The sequence below is a fragment of the Aphelocoma coerulescens genome (genome assembly GCF_041296385.1).
Source record: "Aphelocoma coerulescens isolate FSJ_1873_10779 chromosome Z unlocalized genomic scaffold, UR_Acoe_1.0 ChrZ, whole genome shotgun sequence".
NCBI lineage: Eukaryota > Metazoa > Chordata > Aves > Passeriformes > Corvidae > Aphelocoma > Aphelocoma coerulescens.
In genome coordinates, this window is record NW_027184085.1 from 12680846 (window position 1) to 12695883 (window position 15038).

Consider the following 15038-nt stretch of genomic DNA (forward strand, 5'->3'; position numbering starts at 1 on the left):
TGTATTCTCTTTTTGTTATTTTTTTTTATTTCTCCCTGGTGTGCTTTGAATTGTTTTATGTTGACAACCCTGTCGTTTTCCTACATGTTCTAATCAATTGTTTTGTTCAAGTGGAACTAGCTTTTAAAAGTCCTCAAAGCAAAGAAGAAGTGAGTGCACAGATGCATTGATAGAAAATCCATTACATTTCCTTATGGTTCAGAGGGAATCCTGTGATCTCAAAGATATGCCAATTTCCCCTTTTATAAAAATAAAATAAAAAGATTTTCAAAGCATTGAGTTGAAACGTGAATGTTGTACTTTCATGCATATGTTATTTTCACTTCTACAATAATACGTTCTTGATGATATGCCAAAACATTCTATTATAGAGAAGATCATGGTATAAAAATGGGCCTAAGAAACTTCTTATGATAGTCTGAAACTGACAGCCACATATACAATATATGTAAGAGCTGAGTAATAGAAAATGACTGTGAGGACTAGGAGGAATATTTCTTCTGCCCTTCCTTTAAGAAGAGAGTGAAAAATCTAGAGGCAGGAAGCAGTGCTTTGCAGACTTGATTTTTCCTATATTTTAACAGTAAATTGTCTTCTTTCATTTTGATTTTGGTTTTTTTTTGTTTTTTTTGGTTTTGGTTTTTTTTTACTTGACTCATAGTTTCTTATAATTTGAAAATGCATTTGCCTCTTTATTTGCTTACTTCCACAATTCCAGAGAGTTGAAAGATAACCTTGGCAGTGATGATCCAGAGGGAGATATACCAGTCTTGCTGCAGGCTATCCTGGCAAGGAATCCTAATGTTTTCAGGGAGAAAAGCATGCAAAACAGATACGGGGTACAAAGCGGTAAGGATTTTTGATTATCTATTGATTAATTTTATGTTGTTCTGTAAATCTAGGGGACTGATATTAACCACAAATATGTATGGAGCACAGCTGTTGTATTTATGCCTTATCTTGTATTTGATAGTGATTTAAAGCTATGTACCTTAACATCTTCTAAGAGGAATTGTGTTGTAAAAAGAAGGAAAGTAAAAGCTACCCAGTATTTTTCTAAAAAATGTTTTATTTCACCTCAAAATTTAATCTGTAGGATAAGTAATTGGATTTTATTTCAAAACAATTTTATTTTGGATTTTTTATGCCTAGATTCATATGTTCGTCTTAGTAAATAATTGAAGTTGAAAAAATATGTGTTGATCTTACTGAAAATCTGTATGGTTATAGTGTATCATTGCAGTGAGAATTCTTAACAGTTCTGGAGTAATGAATAAGGTTGAATGACGCATCCTTAACCACTCCTCCCTGCCATTCCTCATCTTAGCAACTTGTGATGCTCTGCAGCTCTAAGCTGTTTATGAATTTTGGGAGACTAAAACCTTGTGCATCTTTCCATAAATGTCAATTACTTCAATAATTTTTTTACATTTATACAAGAACTCAAGTGCACTTTTGCCTATAAAAGGAAAAAACTTCACATGTGTACTTTTAATAAGAATATATATTTCACGGAAAAATCACCTGTTGTTGAGCTATCCTAACTTAACCATGTATGCTGTTGTAATACAGTTTAGTTGTTGAAGAATTTTTATGTAACCTTGAATTATGATTTTATGAAGTGCATTCTTTGCCATTTGATAGGAATGCTAAAATGGATTTATGCATATTGCTTTTCTATAAGAAGAAAAATTGTAGTAAGACTAGGAGTATATGTAAGGAATCTCATTCTAGTAATGTTTCTACTAGGATGATGTTTTCTCAGTGCTATGTAGTAATATGACAACAATGTGAAAAAGTAAAAGAAGATATTGTAGTGCTAATGGCCCCAGACTAATTTCAAATCCCTTTTAGACCCAGTGTTTGGGGCTTGTTTTTAGTTCTTTCTCATTACATTATCACATATACAGTTATCTGTCTGGAAACTTTGGAAAAAGCTGTTTTTTGGTTGTTGGGGGTGTTCAGTTTTGTTTTGGTTTTTTTCTTTCTTTTTTTCTTTTTAAGTTACCTGGACTGGGCCTACCCTTGCCATCCGTAATAGAGATAGAGAAGTGAGAGCTATCCATCACAGATTAAGTTAATTAGGAGATTTTTTAAAATTACATTAGAAAATTAATTATGTGTTTTCCATCATTCTTTTAAAACAAAAACTACCACATCTGTGGTTCAAAGCATGTTTTAAATTAGGGAGGAGAAAAAAAATAGATCTATTTTTAAAGCCTTTGAAAAGAGCACTCTGTACTTTTAAGTACAAAACTGAAACTTTGTCTGGATAGTTCATGCTGATACAGATACATTATGTCAGCTTTCTGTACAGGAATGTTAAGGTTAGTTGTTTGGCTGAAATATTATACCTGGCTGTGTTGAGAGTGCCAGTGAGTGGTGAGAGGGCAGTGGGCATGCTGGGTACTGGTTCCAGCATAAAAAATCCGTGGAATTTCATGTTCACTTGCCTCTATGTGAGGTAACCAGTATCCATTTAAACAAATTTTGTAGAAGTTGAGGAGTCCCCATCTGTAACTCCGGAGACTGAAATGTACTCTTATATTGAGGTATGGAAGTATCTAACTTTTTTCAGCACAACACAGGACTTCAACTCTTGTTGAGGGCCAGTTTTAGTGTGCTCAAGTACATAGAATGCAGCATTTACCACCTACTGGGAGGTAGTAATAGCTTAATTCTTGTGAGATTATCTCTAACTGCTGGAGAAAGTGGAGGAGCAAAGAGGGTGACAGGGAAGGTTTCTGAATCTAGTTTTGCACATGTGATTATTGCAGTAACTGAAATTGATGATAGAAACTGTAGGATTAACAAAAATGTTCCAACAATTTCATATTGGGAACTTTTTGTCTAACTGTCTAAAATACGAATGAGCTTCTACCTATGACTGTAGATCACTTGCTTTGGCATTCCAAAATACTGTGTGCTCATGAGTTCTGACACTTTTTTAGCTGTAAGACATGAAATTCTGTCACTAAAATAACTTCAAATTCGTTTACATTTGTGTGTAAATGAAGTGTCATGTAGTTGTTAGGGTGTTCTTTATTCCTGTATTGAAGAGACGAAAAAAAAAGATTCCTTTAGATTGTCCTTTACAGTGATGTGAGTCAGAATGGAATAGAAGAGAATATTTCAGTTTTAAGGGACCTACCATGATATCTAACCCAGCTGCCTGACATTTTCAGGGCTGACCAAAAGTTCAACCAAATTAAGGGCATTGTCAAAATGCCTCTTAAATTAGTTTCAGTAACAGTGGTACATGTGGCTTGCCAGCTGGTTCGACACCTGAACTTCCAAAACATGACTATGGTTATCTACTAGCTGTGGGAGCCACAGCTGGGATATTGGTTCTGCTTTGCTATTGAAATATTTCAGCACCCTCTTTGATAACATTCCTTCTAAGCTTAGCAGAGGTGGAGTAGAAAGCTTTTTTCTCTGGGTAGGAAGAGACTGCTAAATATTACTGGAGCAGTGAGAATATCTTGCAGCACTCAGCCCAGGATGACTGGTTGCTATACTTGCTCCAACAATTGAAGATAAGTTTTCTGTGTTCTTCTGACTTGTGAATCTGCCAGATCTTTTGCTTATTAGCACAACGAGTACTGTACACACCAGCCTGAGGTGCTGAATATATGTCCTGGCTTGAAATGTTTCTCTTTACTACTAGGTTTTGACTTAGGAAGCTCTAAGGAACAGATAGAAAGAAAGAAAGACAGAAAGAAAGAAAGAAGAAACTACTGTTAATATTTGTAACTGAATTAACACAACTTTAGGGAACACAATTTTATGTCATGATGTAAAATGGACATTTTACATGAATTCAGTAGTTTCTAGTGTTTTTTAACAGTTGAGGGTAGATGATCTTATTGTCTGTAAGTTTATAATCTTATTAAAGTTTATAATCTCATTGTATATAGTAAATTCTGAAATGAGATGCTTCATTGATTGAAAAGGAAATGTATGCAAAGTAATGCTGCTATCTTTTTTCTAATAGGGATGATGATGTCGCAGTTTAATATTTCTCAGAATTCCATGCGTGGTAGTCCTGCATCTTCCAATTATCAACAAACCACTATCTCACATAGCCCTTCCAGGTAATCCTTTCTTTTTAGTGGGGTGGGAGGGGAGTGAACTTCAAGTTCTTCGTACACTGACAGCCAATTCTTGTAGCAAGTATGTAAGTGGAAGATGATCGGTGTCATGACAAATTTTGCATTTGTCTGGCAGTGGGGTAAGTTTCTTAATACACAAAGAAATATCTTTGTGTCAGTGAACTAATCCCTGTATTCCAAGGATTCATCATGAATTCTCCTCTCTCTCGCTCCATCCTGTAATTTGGCCAAGCTTTCTTTCCTGCCTAAGGAGTCCCTCTGCCTCCTGTTACCCACTGGTTGTCCTCTACCCATGTCAGAGGCTGAGACTGGTGGCAAAAGGATAGCAGAGAATAGAGTGGTGTGTTCCAGCATGTCCCAGTACTGGTTTAGCAGAATGGTAGGAAAGAAGATTTGTAAAAGCATGAAGTACTACTGTAACAGGTGTACAAAAGGCTTCTTTCAGAAGGATAGGCCCAATAGTTTGGCCAATCTTCCAGCAGCATCCTTGTCAGATTTCTGGGTTTTTAAGTTTTTGAGTGTTTGCAAGTAGCATCTACCTATAATTTAGGCTTCTATTAGTATATTAAAGTAGTCTGGACTAGAGGAGAGCATTCTGCATGTAGTTTCAACCTAGGTACTGGGCTTTAAAAGATCCCATCTTCAGTTATTAGATATCATTATTAAAATAAACTGATTTCAGGTTTCACTTCAAGTTACTGTTTGGCAAATGAAATGTTCTGTATCTTCACAACAACAAGTACACTTCTTAACTTTTATATCTAAAAGGGATATCTAAAAAGATTTTTAGATGTTAAGGTATTTAGATATCTAAATATCTTAATAAGATATTTTAAAAAGATATTTAGATATCTCAAAAGATTGTGAATATTACAATGAATAGTACAAAGTTTTCTTGAAATCCTTGCAAAATTCTTGTGTTAAGTACTTTGCTGTTTCTTTCTATGGAAGCTTAGCTTCATGGAGTTCCTATTTAGAACTATGGGTTATGAAAATATGAAACGTACTTTCTCATGTATTTATTTGGTTATTTTAATTCTGAGAAGCTCATATAAGAATGTAAGTAATAATGTACTGTTATTAAGTCAATGTTATTTTTTTGGCTTCCTATCTGTAGAGTGAGTCTGAGATAAAGCCAGTGAAAGAGAAAGTTGTATTCAGTGGACTCGGGTTGGGTCCTACCTAACTGCCTATCACATTCCTGTATCTTGGCAGTGTAGTTCTGTTAGATGGAGTTACTTGAAATCTTACTGGAAAGTAAAGAACAAGTAAATGGCTCCTTGTTAATCCTAGTGACCAAGTTGTTGATTAAATTGCTTTCACTTTCATTCAAATTTCTGAGATTAATTTTTGGAAGTTGCAGATCTAATTTCCATACATACTTGTGTCATTGTTTTCTTTTCCTAGGTGGAGATCCTATGAATGCTTTTTATTATCTTCTGACTCTTAAGTAGTATTTGCAGTTAGGAAAATATAGGCAGCTTAAAATACTGCTTTTGAAGGAAGTCCTTGATTGTGTTGTGGGCTTTTTTTATCTTAAATAAGTTGTCATGTTCTGAAGGTATAATTTCCAAAAGAAGTAATGAATTTGTCTACATTTTCTAGTTTAACTTTTAAAAACATTTTTTCAATTTTGTTTTCTTTTTAGCCGGTTTGTGCCACCACAGACAAGCTCTGGTAGCAGATTTTTGGCACAGCAGAACAGTCCAGTGCCTAGTCCATATGCTCCTCAAAGCCCTGCAGGCTACATGCCGTATTCACATCCTCCAAGTTATACAGCTCATCCTCAAATGCAAGGTAAGTCTGTGATGTTTATTTTATTCTCCTATTTCATGTCAACTTTACTTTCATGTGCATGTTTCATGGGTTTCTAATTTTTTTGAAGGAGTTACATGCTTAATGCAGATGTTTGAGGCAGGTGTATTTAATCTTTGCTTTTCTGACTATAAGAGTGGTAGTATCTACTTCGTTTTTAAAAGATTAAATAGAAGAAGAAAAGGTAAAACACATTCATGTTGCAATGTTCCTCTATTTGTATCCAGTTTACATTGCTGTCCTGTGTACATGACAATAAAAAAAATCTGAACAACCCAAAAGTTACATTTGTTAGCTGTGAGCATCACTTACATGTACTAGGGAAAACCTCATTTCTGCCAATGAAAAGTTAAGTTTTGCTGGAAGATTCTTTAGCCTTACTGGCCTTTTTTAGTGTCAGATTAATTCTTAATTGGCTCGAATTATGCTGAAGGTATGCAGTAACTGGCAAAGATGACCTTCAGAACAAATGGATTTCTTTATCCTTACTTTGTCTAAAAACAATCTTGAACCCATGAACAGTATTAAGGTATCTAGGGTATTTCTTTGTTGGTAGGTAGAATTCTATTGGATTCTTTTAAACAATTTTTTCTTGAAGTTTAACATTGTGCTTAGAATATATACAGTTGTTTTATATGTAATGTTGTACGTCTCATTGAAAGTTACTAAGGTAGTGAATTCAAATTATATAGAAGTAAACAAAGTTTTCTGTAATCAGTAAGGAAGATACTGTCATTAGAATAGGTATGGAGAGAAATTTGGCTAATTTGTACATGGAACTAAGATTTTAAATCCATTTGAAAAATCTTAGATAATCTATTTTTTATCAAGGTATTTGTAGCAAGTTGGATTCTTGGTCAGACTCCAGACTTCTTGCATCCAACTTTTTAATATCCACTGTTAGGGTGTTTTCTCTGAAACTTTTCAAATTCATGACTTGTGAGTGTATCAGTACAGTTACTTACTTTTTTTATATTTCAGCTTCTGTATCCAGTCCCATTGTCACAGCTGGGATGAGGAATCTCCATGAAAATAAAGTTTCAAGTCAGTTGTCTGGAAATTCAGCTAATCATCATGCTGATAATTCTAGACATGGCTCAAATGAAGACTACCTACAGATGGTGCACAGACTCAGTAGTGATGTATGTTAAAAATCTGTTTCCTATGATAAAGCAAGTATGTGTTTAACTGCCTTACAAGTCAGATATTTTATGATGTTGTTGATGGATAGAACCATTGAAGATAGATTTCAATTTCAGATGTGTAGACTCAACAATGCAACTTTTACATGTGCAATTAAATTTTTTCTAAATCACTGTTTCTTTTGGAACTGTTTGTAACATTAATTCTGATGAAATTAGGACAAGAAAAAAATCTTCACATAATTGCATAGTGAGTTAATTTTAAAGATATGGTAGAGCTTCTCTAGAAATACTGTAGCAATATGTTAATGCAAACAATCTAGGTTTTAAGTAGGTGTGTAGTTATCTTATGTCTCTGGCAATCTATGCAACTGTCAATTTGATTTGCCATAATTGACCAAACTACTGGATAATATAGTAGTGGTGTCAAAGGCAATAGAGATTTTTTCTTAATGGTCTCTTACATGCTTTTATGGCCTAGTTTCTTTTGAGGATGTTTTCCCTTAGTGAATTTGTTTCATATGGGAGAAATTCCTTCTGAAATACTGAATCTAAAGGAAAAAGGCCTCACACCTTTCTCCCACTTTCTTTTTGAACTGCTGATTCATTTTCTTCATAAGCATCCTATTCTGTGGATAAGACTGGTCAAAATTGTTCTTTGCAAGTTTGGTGTGCAATCTGTTTACAGATCATAAACAGACAGCCCCTAAGTTTCAGTTTATTTGTTCATCTAAACCCCTTAAGAAGCAGGAAGCAGGCCTCTATTTTTTGTGTGGTTGTGTGCATGTTTTATTTGGCTTACAGAAACACCAGAGTCCTTAAATCCTCTATAGGGATTAATACAATAGAACTCAAAAAGAGTTACTAGTTTTATTATTCATCTTGCTTTTCTCTTAAATATAACAATTACGGTGGTTAAAAGTATTTGCTAAGAAGTACTATCTCAAATGAGAGAATGTTGTAATGAAAGAATCTGTCATAATACACAGTCATCAGATGTTTTTCTGTCTCTGCTTCAGTGTTGCAAATTCTAAGTAGGAAAATATTCTTTGCTTTAGATGTACAGATATCCCTCCAACTGTATTAAATGGACACTATCAAGGGAATCTTGGTTTTGAAAAGACAATTAGCAGAATTTAGTTAACAGTTAAAACATGCTTTTTTGAAAACTTTTGTATTAGGATAACGTATTTCATATTTTTAATGAATAAGCATGTTAAAATAGTCATCCCTAATTTTGTGATCTGAGCAATGCAACCACATCCTAATTCATGAAAACTAAGATATGAAACCTTTAAAAGCTGACCTTAGAAGCTATCATGCAGAAAACAATTTGAAGAATTTGGATTAAAGTTTTGCATCTATGTATGAATAATAGTCATAATTTTGCAGCCTTTTCTACTTTGGAAAAGATCTTTATGAAAGAGTATTTTAAGAATCATAAGACTCAAGAACTTAAATTATTTTAGCATAATTACTAAAACTTACATTTTAGGATTTTATTCCTTTAAAAAAGTTAGTAGTTAACAGGACATTGTGTATCTCTGAAAATCAAAATCAGCAAGGATACCCTTAAACGGTCAATACACATTCAGTCAATGTAAGGACAATTTTTTTTTTAAATTTGAGAGCATTCCTAGAATATAATTTGGTGAAGCTCCAAACTAAGAAAGTGTAAACGCACATTTCTGAAAATTTGTCAGCTTTGGTAGGAATGACATCTCTACCCAAAATGTCATATACCTAGTTAGTCTGTTTAGTAGATTTAGTAAAAGTTGTCTTTGCCTGTGTCTTTGACAATCATGGTTAAAGGTCCTCCCCTGACCTAATAAAACATACCTGATAAGAAGTTCCTAAGCTTATTTTTCAATATTTTGGGGTGTTTTTTTTCACATTTATTACAAGTCAAAGAAAAGTCCATTTGGGAAAAAAAATATCAGTTCCATAATTTCAGTGTGGTAGCTAAATGAGTAACTCAGTATTATATCAATTCAGTTTCACTTAAAATAATATCATAGACTTTTAATATGCAGTTCATTTTATTGTGCTGATCTGACTGTTACACTCCTTTGCCCATGAGAATTTCCTCACAAGGCAACAGCTCTTTTTGCAAACACTCTTGCAAAAATAAGTGTAATTAATAAGTGTAAGTTTTAGGTTTATTGTACTGTGAATGTAAAGAAAAGAAATCAAATGTAACTGTGTGATAAGTGCCTAAACTGGTGAAATCTGATTTCTTATGGATTTGTGTTTTTTGAGTTGCAATCACCTTAAGTCCATAAACTCCAAACTCTTTTCTTTTCCCTTAGCAGTGTCATCTACCCCTTAACAAGGCATAATCTGTAAATGGCCCAGTCTACAGCTACACATGTGGAAATTGGCTGTTTGGCTATCATCAGAGGGGCTGTGTAGTTGTGCATCTATACAGGCTTCTATCTCCTTGAAATAGCAAATTAGCTTTCTATCTTACTACTGGATGCTGATTTTGTTCATGCAGACATGTAAAAACATAATTACAATTAAACCTTCTAATATTCTGTTAATTGGGTTGGTATTGGTCAAAAGGTTAAAAAGTATTTGTCAGACAGATAATTCAGATTAAAAAAAAAGGAAAGAAAAGGCTGTGTGAAAATATTGCCTGTATCCAGATACCTCAACAGGGGCCACATTATAATGTTAGGTACTGAAATAACCAGTTTAATTAGGAAACATGAAATAACCATAGAACTTATTTGGAGACTTCCTTTGTTTGTATGGCTGTACTTTTTGGAAGAATGACATTTTTAGAATTTGTTTATAATTATAGAAATCTTCTTTTCAAAGGTACAGAATTTGTTTGTTTTTCCTTTCCCCAAACATTCTCATAGATGCTGTATTAAAAACAGTAGTTGAAGTGGGAAAATTGAAATTTTAGTTAGGGCATTTCCTGAACTAGTAGTCGTGACCAGCAGAGGGCTTCACAGAAGCATTGTAAAAACCTATGTAAAACTCTGAATGGAAATTGGAATAGTGAGTTTCATATTTCATGTAAGGATAGTGTGGGGGTAAAAAAAAAAACATTTACATTGCTAAAAATAGAGCATGGACATAATTACATTGCAATTAGTATTATATTATGAAAAAGTTTGTCTGAAATTATTAATTGCTTTGGAGCAGTTGGGGAAGTGCTTCATATTGCCATTGAGTTGTTTCCTGTTTAATGCTTACAAGCTAAAATCACTCCAGCTGTGTTTTACTTGAGACTAACCCAGCTGCTGTAATGGGACTGCTAGAGATTCTGTTCAGTCCTGCCTTCTGTATGCTAAGGATATAGATACAAAGTGTTACTTTGTTGAACTGTAAAAGCAAGATGGCTTTCAAGATAATCTTAAGTTAAAAACCGGAGTTTTAAAAATCTACATTTTATACTCAGTTTCTTTCAGATGGTGTTGTCTAAATTCATGTATCTGCTCTTCTGTACTATGAGTACCTGCAACAAAAAGTTCTAAGTGGAATCTTAGTGCACACCCAAAAGTGCTTGTCTAGCTAGAAGACATGTACAAAGATTTATTTTTGTGTGCCTGTTCTGGTTATAGATTCTTAGGTCTGATTGGAGCATTGCTTATATAGTAGTCTAATAGCAGTCTAAATTACAAAGATTTTATTGTAAGTAAATATTTTTCTAATACTTCTTATATGCTTTTTTGTCCAATCCATTTTATCAATTTATGTACTAATTTCAGTTTTTATTTTAACAGATGTTGATGTTCGTAATGTTAACTTCTTTTATCATTATTACTTTAGGATGGCGATCCTTCAATAAGGAATGCTGCGTCTTTTTCCTTGAGGTCACCACAGTCAGTTTGCTCTCCAGCTGGAAGTGATGGAGCCCTTAAAGGTAGTCTAGTAGTCATATATATGTCAATTTATTTTTCCCAATTTTAAAGAACAGAGAGTTTAAAGAGGTATTTAGTTTTTCCTCCTGACTTCTGTATTTAAATAATATATAGTAAATAGTAATAGACTATGTCATTATGTTTCGGATACAAAATTATTTTGAGCCCTGATCCAGAAGAAATTTCTGATGGTCTGAAAATTGAGTAATCATCTTTCAAAATAAAGCTCATATTTATGGAGGACAGAAGGATTTAAAATCCTTTCCAATCTGAGGATTAAATTCTTTATAAGAATTCGGTTGCTCTACATAAGAAAAGTTTTAAAGGCAGCATTACGAGTATTGAACCCTTAACCTGCTCGAGTGTTTTAACATGCAATATTTGTCGTAATTACAATTCTAAAAACATAAAAATAAATGAGCTTAATACACATAGCATGAATGAAGCTTGGAAGCCTTAGCTCTGGAGAGGAATAGGGTGAACTGTCTGTCAGTTGAGAGGAAAGAGAAAAAAATCTGCTCAAAATAATTCTTTATACTAAAATCCACTTGGTAAGGTAGGGGTTGGGACATATTCTTGTTAATTTTTTTTAGTGATTGTGTATTTACAGGGCAATAATTGAAAGATGAAACAGTGCTTTCTTCTCTATACAACTGAAACAAAAATATAAGTCTTATTAGGTGATCAGTTTAGGTAGAGAAGGAGAACAGAAGAGGAGGGAGATTACAGAAAAGGTGATGGTATTATGCAGCCTGGATAAGAGGATGTTTGGCAGGGGGGACCTCAGGGCATCCTTTCCATGCCTATGAGGAGATTATCAGGAAGATCTAAGTCAGTTGTTTCATTGTTGTGGAAGAAGGATGAAACACAATGGACTTAAATTTAAGTAGGAGGTTCTAACTAGGTCGAAGGGAAAACTTTTTCACTATTAAGACAGTCAAGCAGTGGAAAAGGATCCCCATAGAATATGTGAATCTTCTATCCTTGAGGTTTTCAGGATCAGGTTGGATAAAACCTGGCATAATGTCCTTGCCTCACTCTGCTTTGAGCATGAGGATGAACTAAACATCTCCTGAGGTCTCTTCTTAACTGAATTATCCTATGGTTCAGGTGGCAAGTGAGAAGTATGTATATAGGATGCCAGCAGCTTCAGTATTTCAGGGGGTCTTGTGCTAAAGGACTTCTTGTAAGACTTATGTAAATGTGGTTATTTTTCCACTCATTGTCAAACTTACAGGTTTAACAAGGTTGTGGATCTAAATTAATCTGCTCAGATAACCACTCAGCCAGACAACATTAGAATTATTTTTTTGGTTAAAGTTGCTGCTATTTCAGTTGGCTGCCTCAGAACCCAGTTTTGAAGGGATACCTTTTCAGATTATTTCTGAAAACAATCTGATTGCATAGTTCAGATGGTAATATTTCAGCATTAAAGGGACTGAGAAAGTGCAAGAGGAGCTTTCTGATTTATTTATCTCTGTGTTAGCTTTACTTTTCCCTTTGATAAATTGCATGACTGAAATACTGCTGCTAATGGCGTTAGCATTTTGCCCTCTTTAAGATATTACTGAACCCTGATTGAGAAAACAAGTTCTTGATGCTGCATCTAGTATTTTAGAAATGTATGGAAGAGGTGTAAATAATTGCAGTGTTATTAAGAACATGGGATCCCCTCCAGGGAATTTTTCGCCTATGATTTGTAATGAAAGTTGGGATGAATGCAACAAGAAGTATCTATGCTGAGCTTTTCTGTTGCTCTCTTCTTAGACCCTGAAAGTTTGGTTGGCAGGCCACAAACCTTGATAAAGAAAATTAGCAAAATACTTGTCATTTGTCTGTAAGGACAAAAAGAATGGCACTAGGCATAACCAATCAGAGAGAGATCTCAGGAAGGTTGTTGTAATGTCTGAGCTTTCTTATATGACACAGACATTTGAGGCATTTGCTGAACATTACAGGACTTATGGAGACATGGAGAACATGACTGCACAGTCTTGAATTACCTTCACACTGATTGTAGCTGTCTATTTGACAGAATCTGAATGTTGGAGAAGTTTTGTTTGCAACACAGGCAAATATTAGAGAGATGGCAGGACATAACATTAGTGTTTCTGGTGGTTATTCACTTAATCAGTGGAGTAAAATTTCACTATCTTTGCTTCACTTCTGCTTCAGTAAAGGTACAAGAGTACCTGAAATTTAATCCCAAAGGTCTAGGCTGGTCTTTATCCTACGTTTTTAGTACAAATTTTTTGCTTTTAGCTATGGAAACATCATAATGGCTCTATTTTCATGCTGTCATCTGTTGCCACATCCACTTTTTAAAAACTCATTCTGTGAATTGAGTATGGAGTATCATGGAGTGTTTTCCTTTTGTTGACCTCGTAATATCCTCTGGATTCCATTACTGAAGATTGATTACTTGTTACAATATTTTATCCATTTGTTCTACTTTCCTACTGCTATGGAACCTCACATGTTATTTTAATTCTTAATTTTTTCTTGAGGAAACTTCTAAAGATTTGTATAAAGAAAAGCCTTCCACAATGTTTTTAGTCTGTTGCTTACAAAGAGGCATGTTCATATCATTTACAGTCCTGTTTCCATGTAGTTTCCTAAATACTTAGGAAAGCATCTGTAAGGACTAGCAACAATTCTTACGAAATGATGCAATCCGGCACTTTTTTCCACAAATAAGTTGTATTCCCTCCAGAAATTGTTAATGAGTATTTGATTATTTTCTGAATAATTTGGAAAGGTCATTTCTATTTTCTTAGAGCTTCACAGAACTCCTCCAGGCAGATTCCACTACACTTGGTCTCTGAATATAGAGTGGATAACCAGGAGAATTAGGGATCTTCTCAAATCTGTAGTGCAGACTTCAGTGCTCTCAAAGGTACTTGTGAAGCAAAAATATCATCTTCCCTTCTCTCCTTCAAAAGAAAGGCATAAGAAATTTATTCAAGGATTTTTTTCTGATAGTACCAAAATAAAAATTCATTCTTGTTTATTCCTTCAAGTCTTAATTTTTATGCAAGGAGGCTTCTGAATACAGCCATTCTCAGGTAGAATAGCCAAAGCTGGGTTTTTCACGAGGCACTTCAAACTCTGGGTAGAGTGGAGGGAATCTTCCCTGAAAACTATTGGAAGAGGACGTGGAAAGTGAATACAATCTGTCCCTAAAAACTTTTCAAATGTATGTTCTTTATCTGTCTCATAGGATATCCCTTTGAGTTTTAATTTTAAATTAAGGTATGCTTTTTGAAAATAAGTGTCAACATTGTCTGCTAATCAAAATAAGTAACATTTTCTCTAGTGAAAAATTTTGGGAGTTTTCCAGAGGAAGATTGTAGGATTTTAGAAAATGCTGCAGTAAAGGCCTTGGGACTTGCCCTCTTCTTACACTCATGTTGGCTGAGCTGTAACAGTATCGTTCTCAGTAACTTCTGTGTATTTTAAAATGTCGGTAACAGTTTCCTTCGTTTTGCCGTGCAAGTTATTCAAATTCTTAGTGTTCGAAAGCTCCTAATGCTTAACCTGTACCATTTTTGTTGCAGTTAGTCATGATGCTTCTTGACTTATTTCCAGTGGGCAAAGAAAAACAGGTCACATTCTTTTTTTTTATAGGAGACATTTACATATCAAAGTGCATTATCATGTCTTACACTAATCTAATCTACAAACTGAACAGCACCGTTTCTATTACCTTTACATAAGTCATAATTTCTGAGCTTCTAATTGTCTTTGATGTTTTTAACTGACTTCTAGTTGGTCTACATATGTCTTGATGTTCTACTGTCCTAAGACACAGATACATCTCTATTTGAAGACTTAGAAGGATGAGCAGTCAGTAAAGTAGTGGAGGCTGCTTCGTGTGATACTACTGTCATATATGACAGTATAGCTGCTCTTTGCTGATAACTTAGATTTATATTGCAAATTGTTTTAAGCATTCTACTGTCTTTCTATAGAGCTTGTCTATCTTCCTCTTATTGTTTTGCAATTATAAGAAGTTTGTACTTCTTTTCACTGAAATTTTGTTTCAGAAAGTTACTCAAATTAGTCAAGAAAACTTTAGGTTCTATTTTTAAAAG

General features: G+C 34.2%; 1 protein-coding gene across 9 annotated transcripts in view; it reads left to right on the forward strand.

Moving 5' to 3' along the window:
* NIPBL (NIPBL cohesin loading factor) overlaps positions 1–15038 on the forward strand; it is a 141421-nt gene that overhangs the window by 46086 nt on the left and 80297 nt on the right. For all 9 annotated transcript variants that reach the window (XM_069002177.1, XM_069002180.1, XM_069002178.1 and 6 more), the window contains 5 exons: positions 719–849; positions 3995–4094; positions 5761–5909; positions 6909–7069; positions 10853–10946. In XM_069002177.1, coding sequence (XP_068858278.1) covers positions 719–849; positions 3995–4094; positions 5761–5909; positions 6909–7069; positions 10853–10946 — 635 coding nt within the window. The remainder of the gene's footprint in view (positions 1–718; positions 850–3994; positions 4095–5760; positions 5910–6908; positions 7070–10852; positions 10947–15038) is intronic.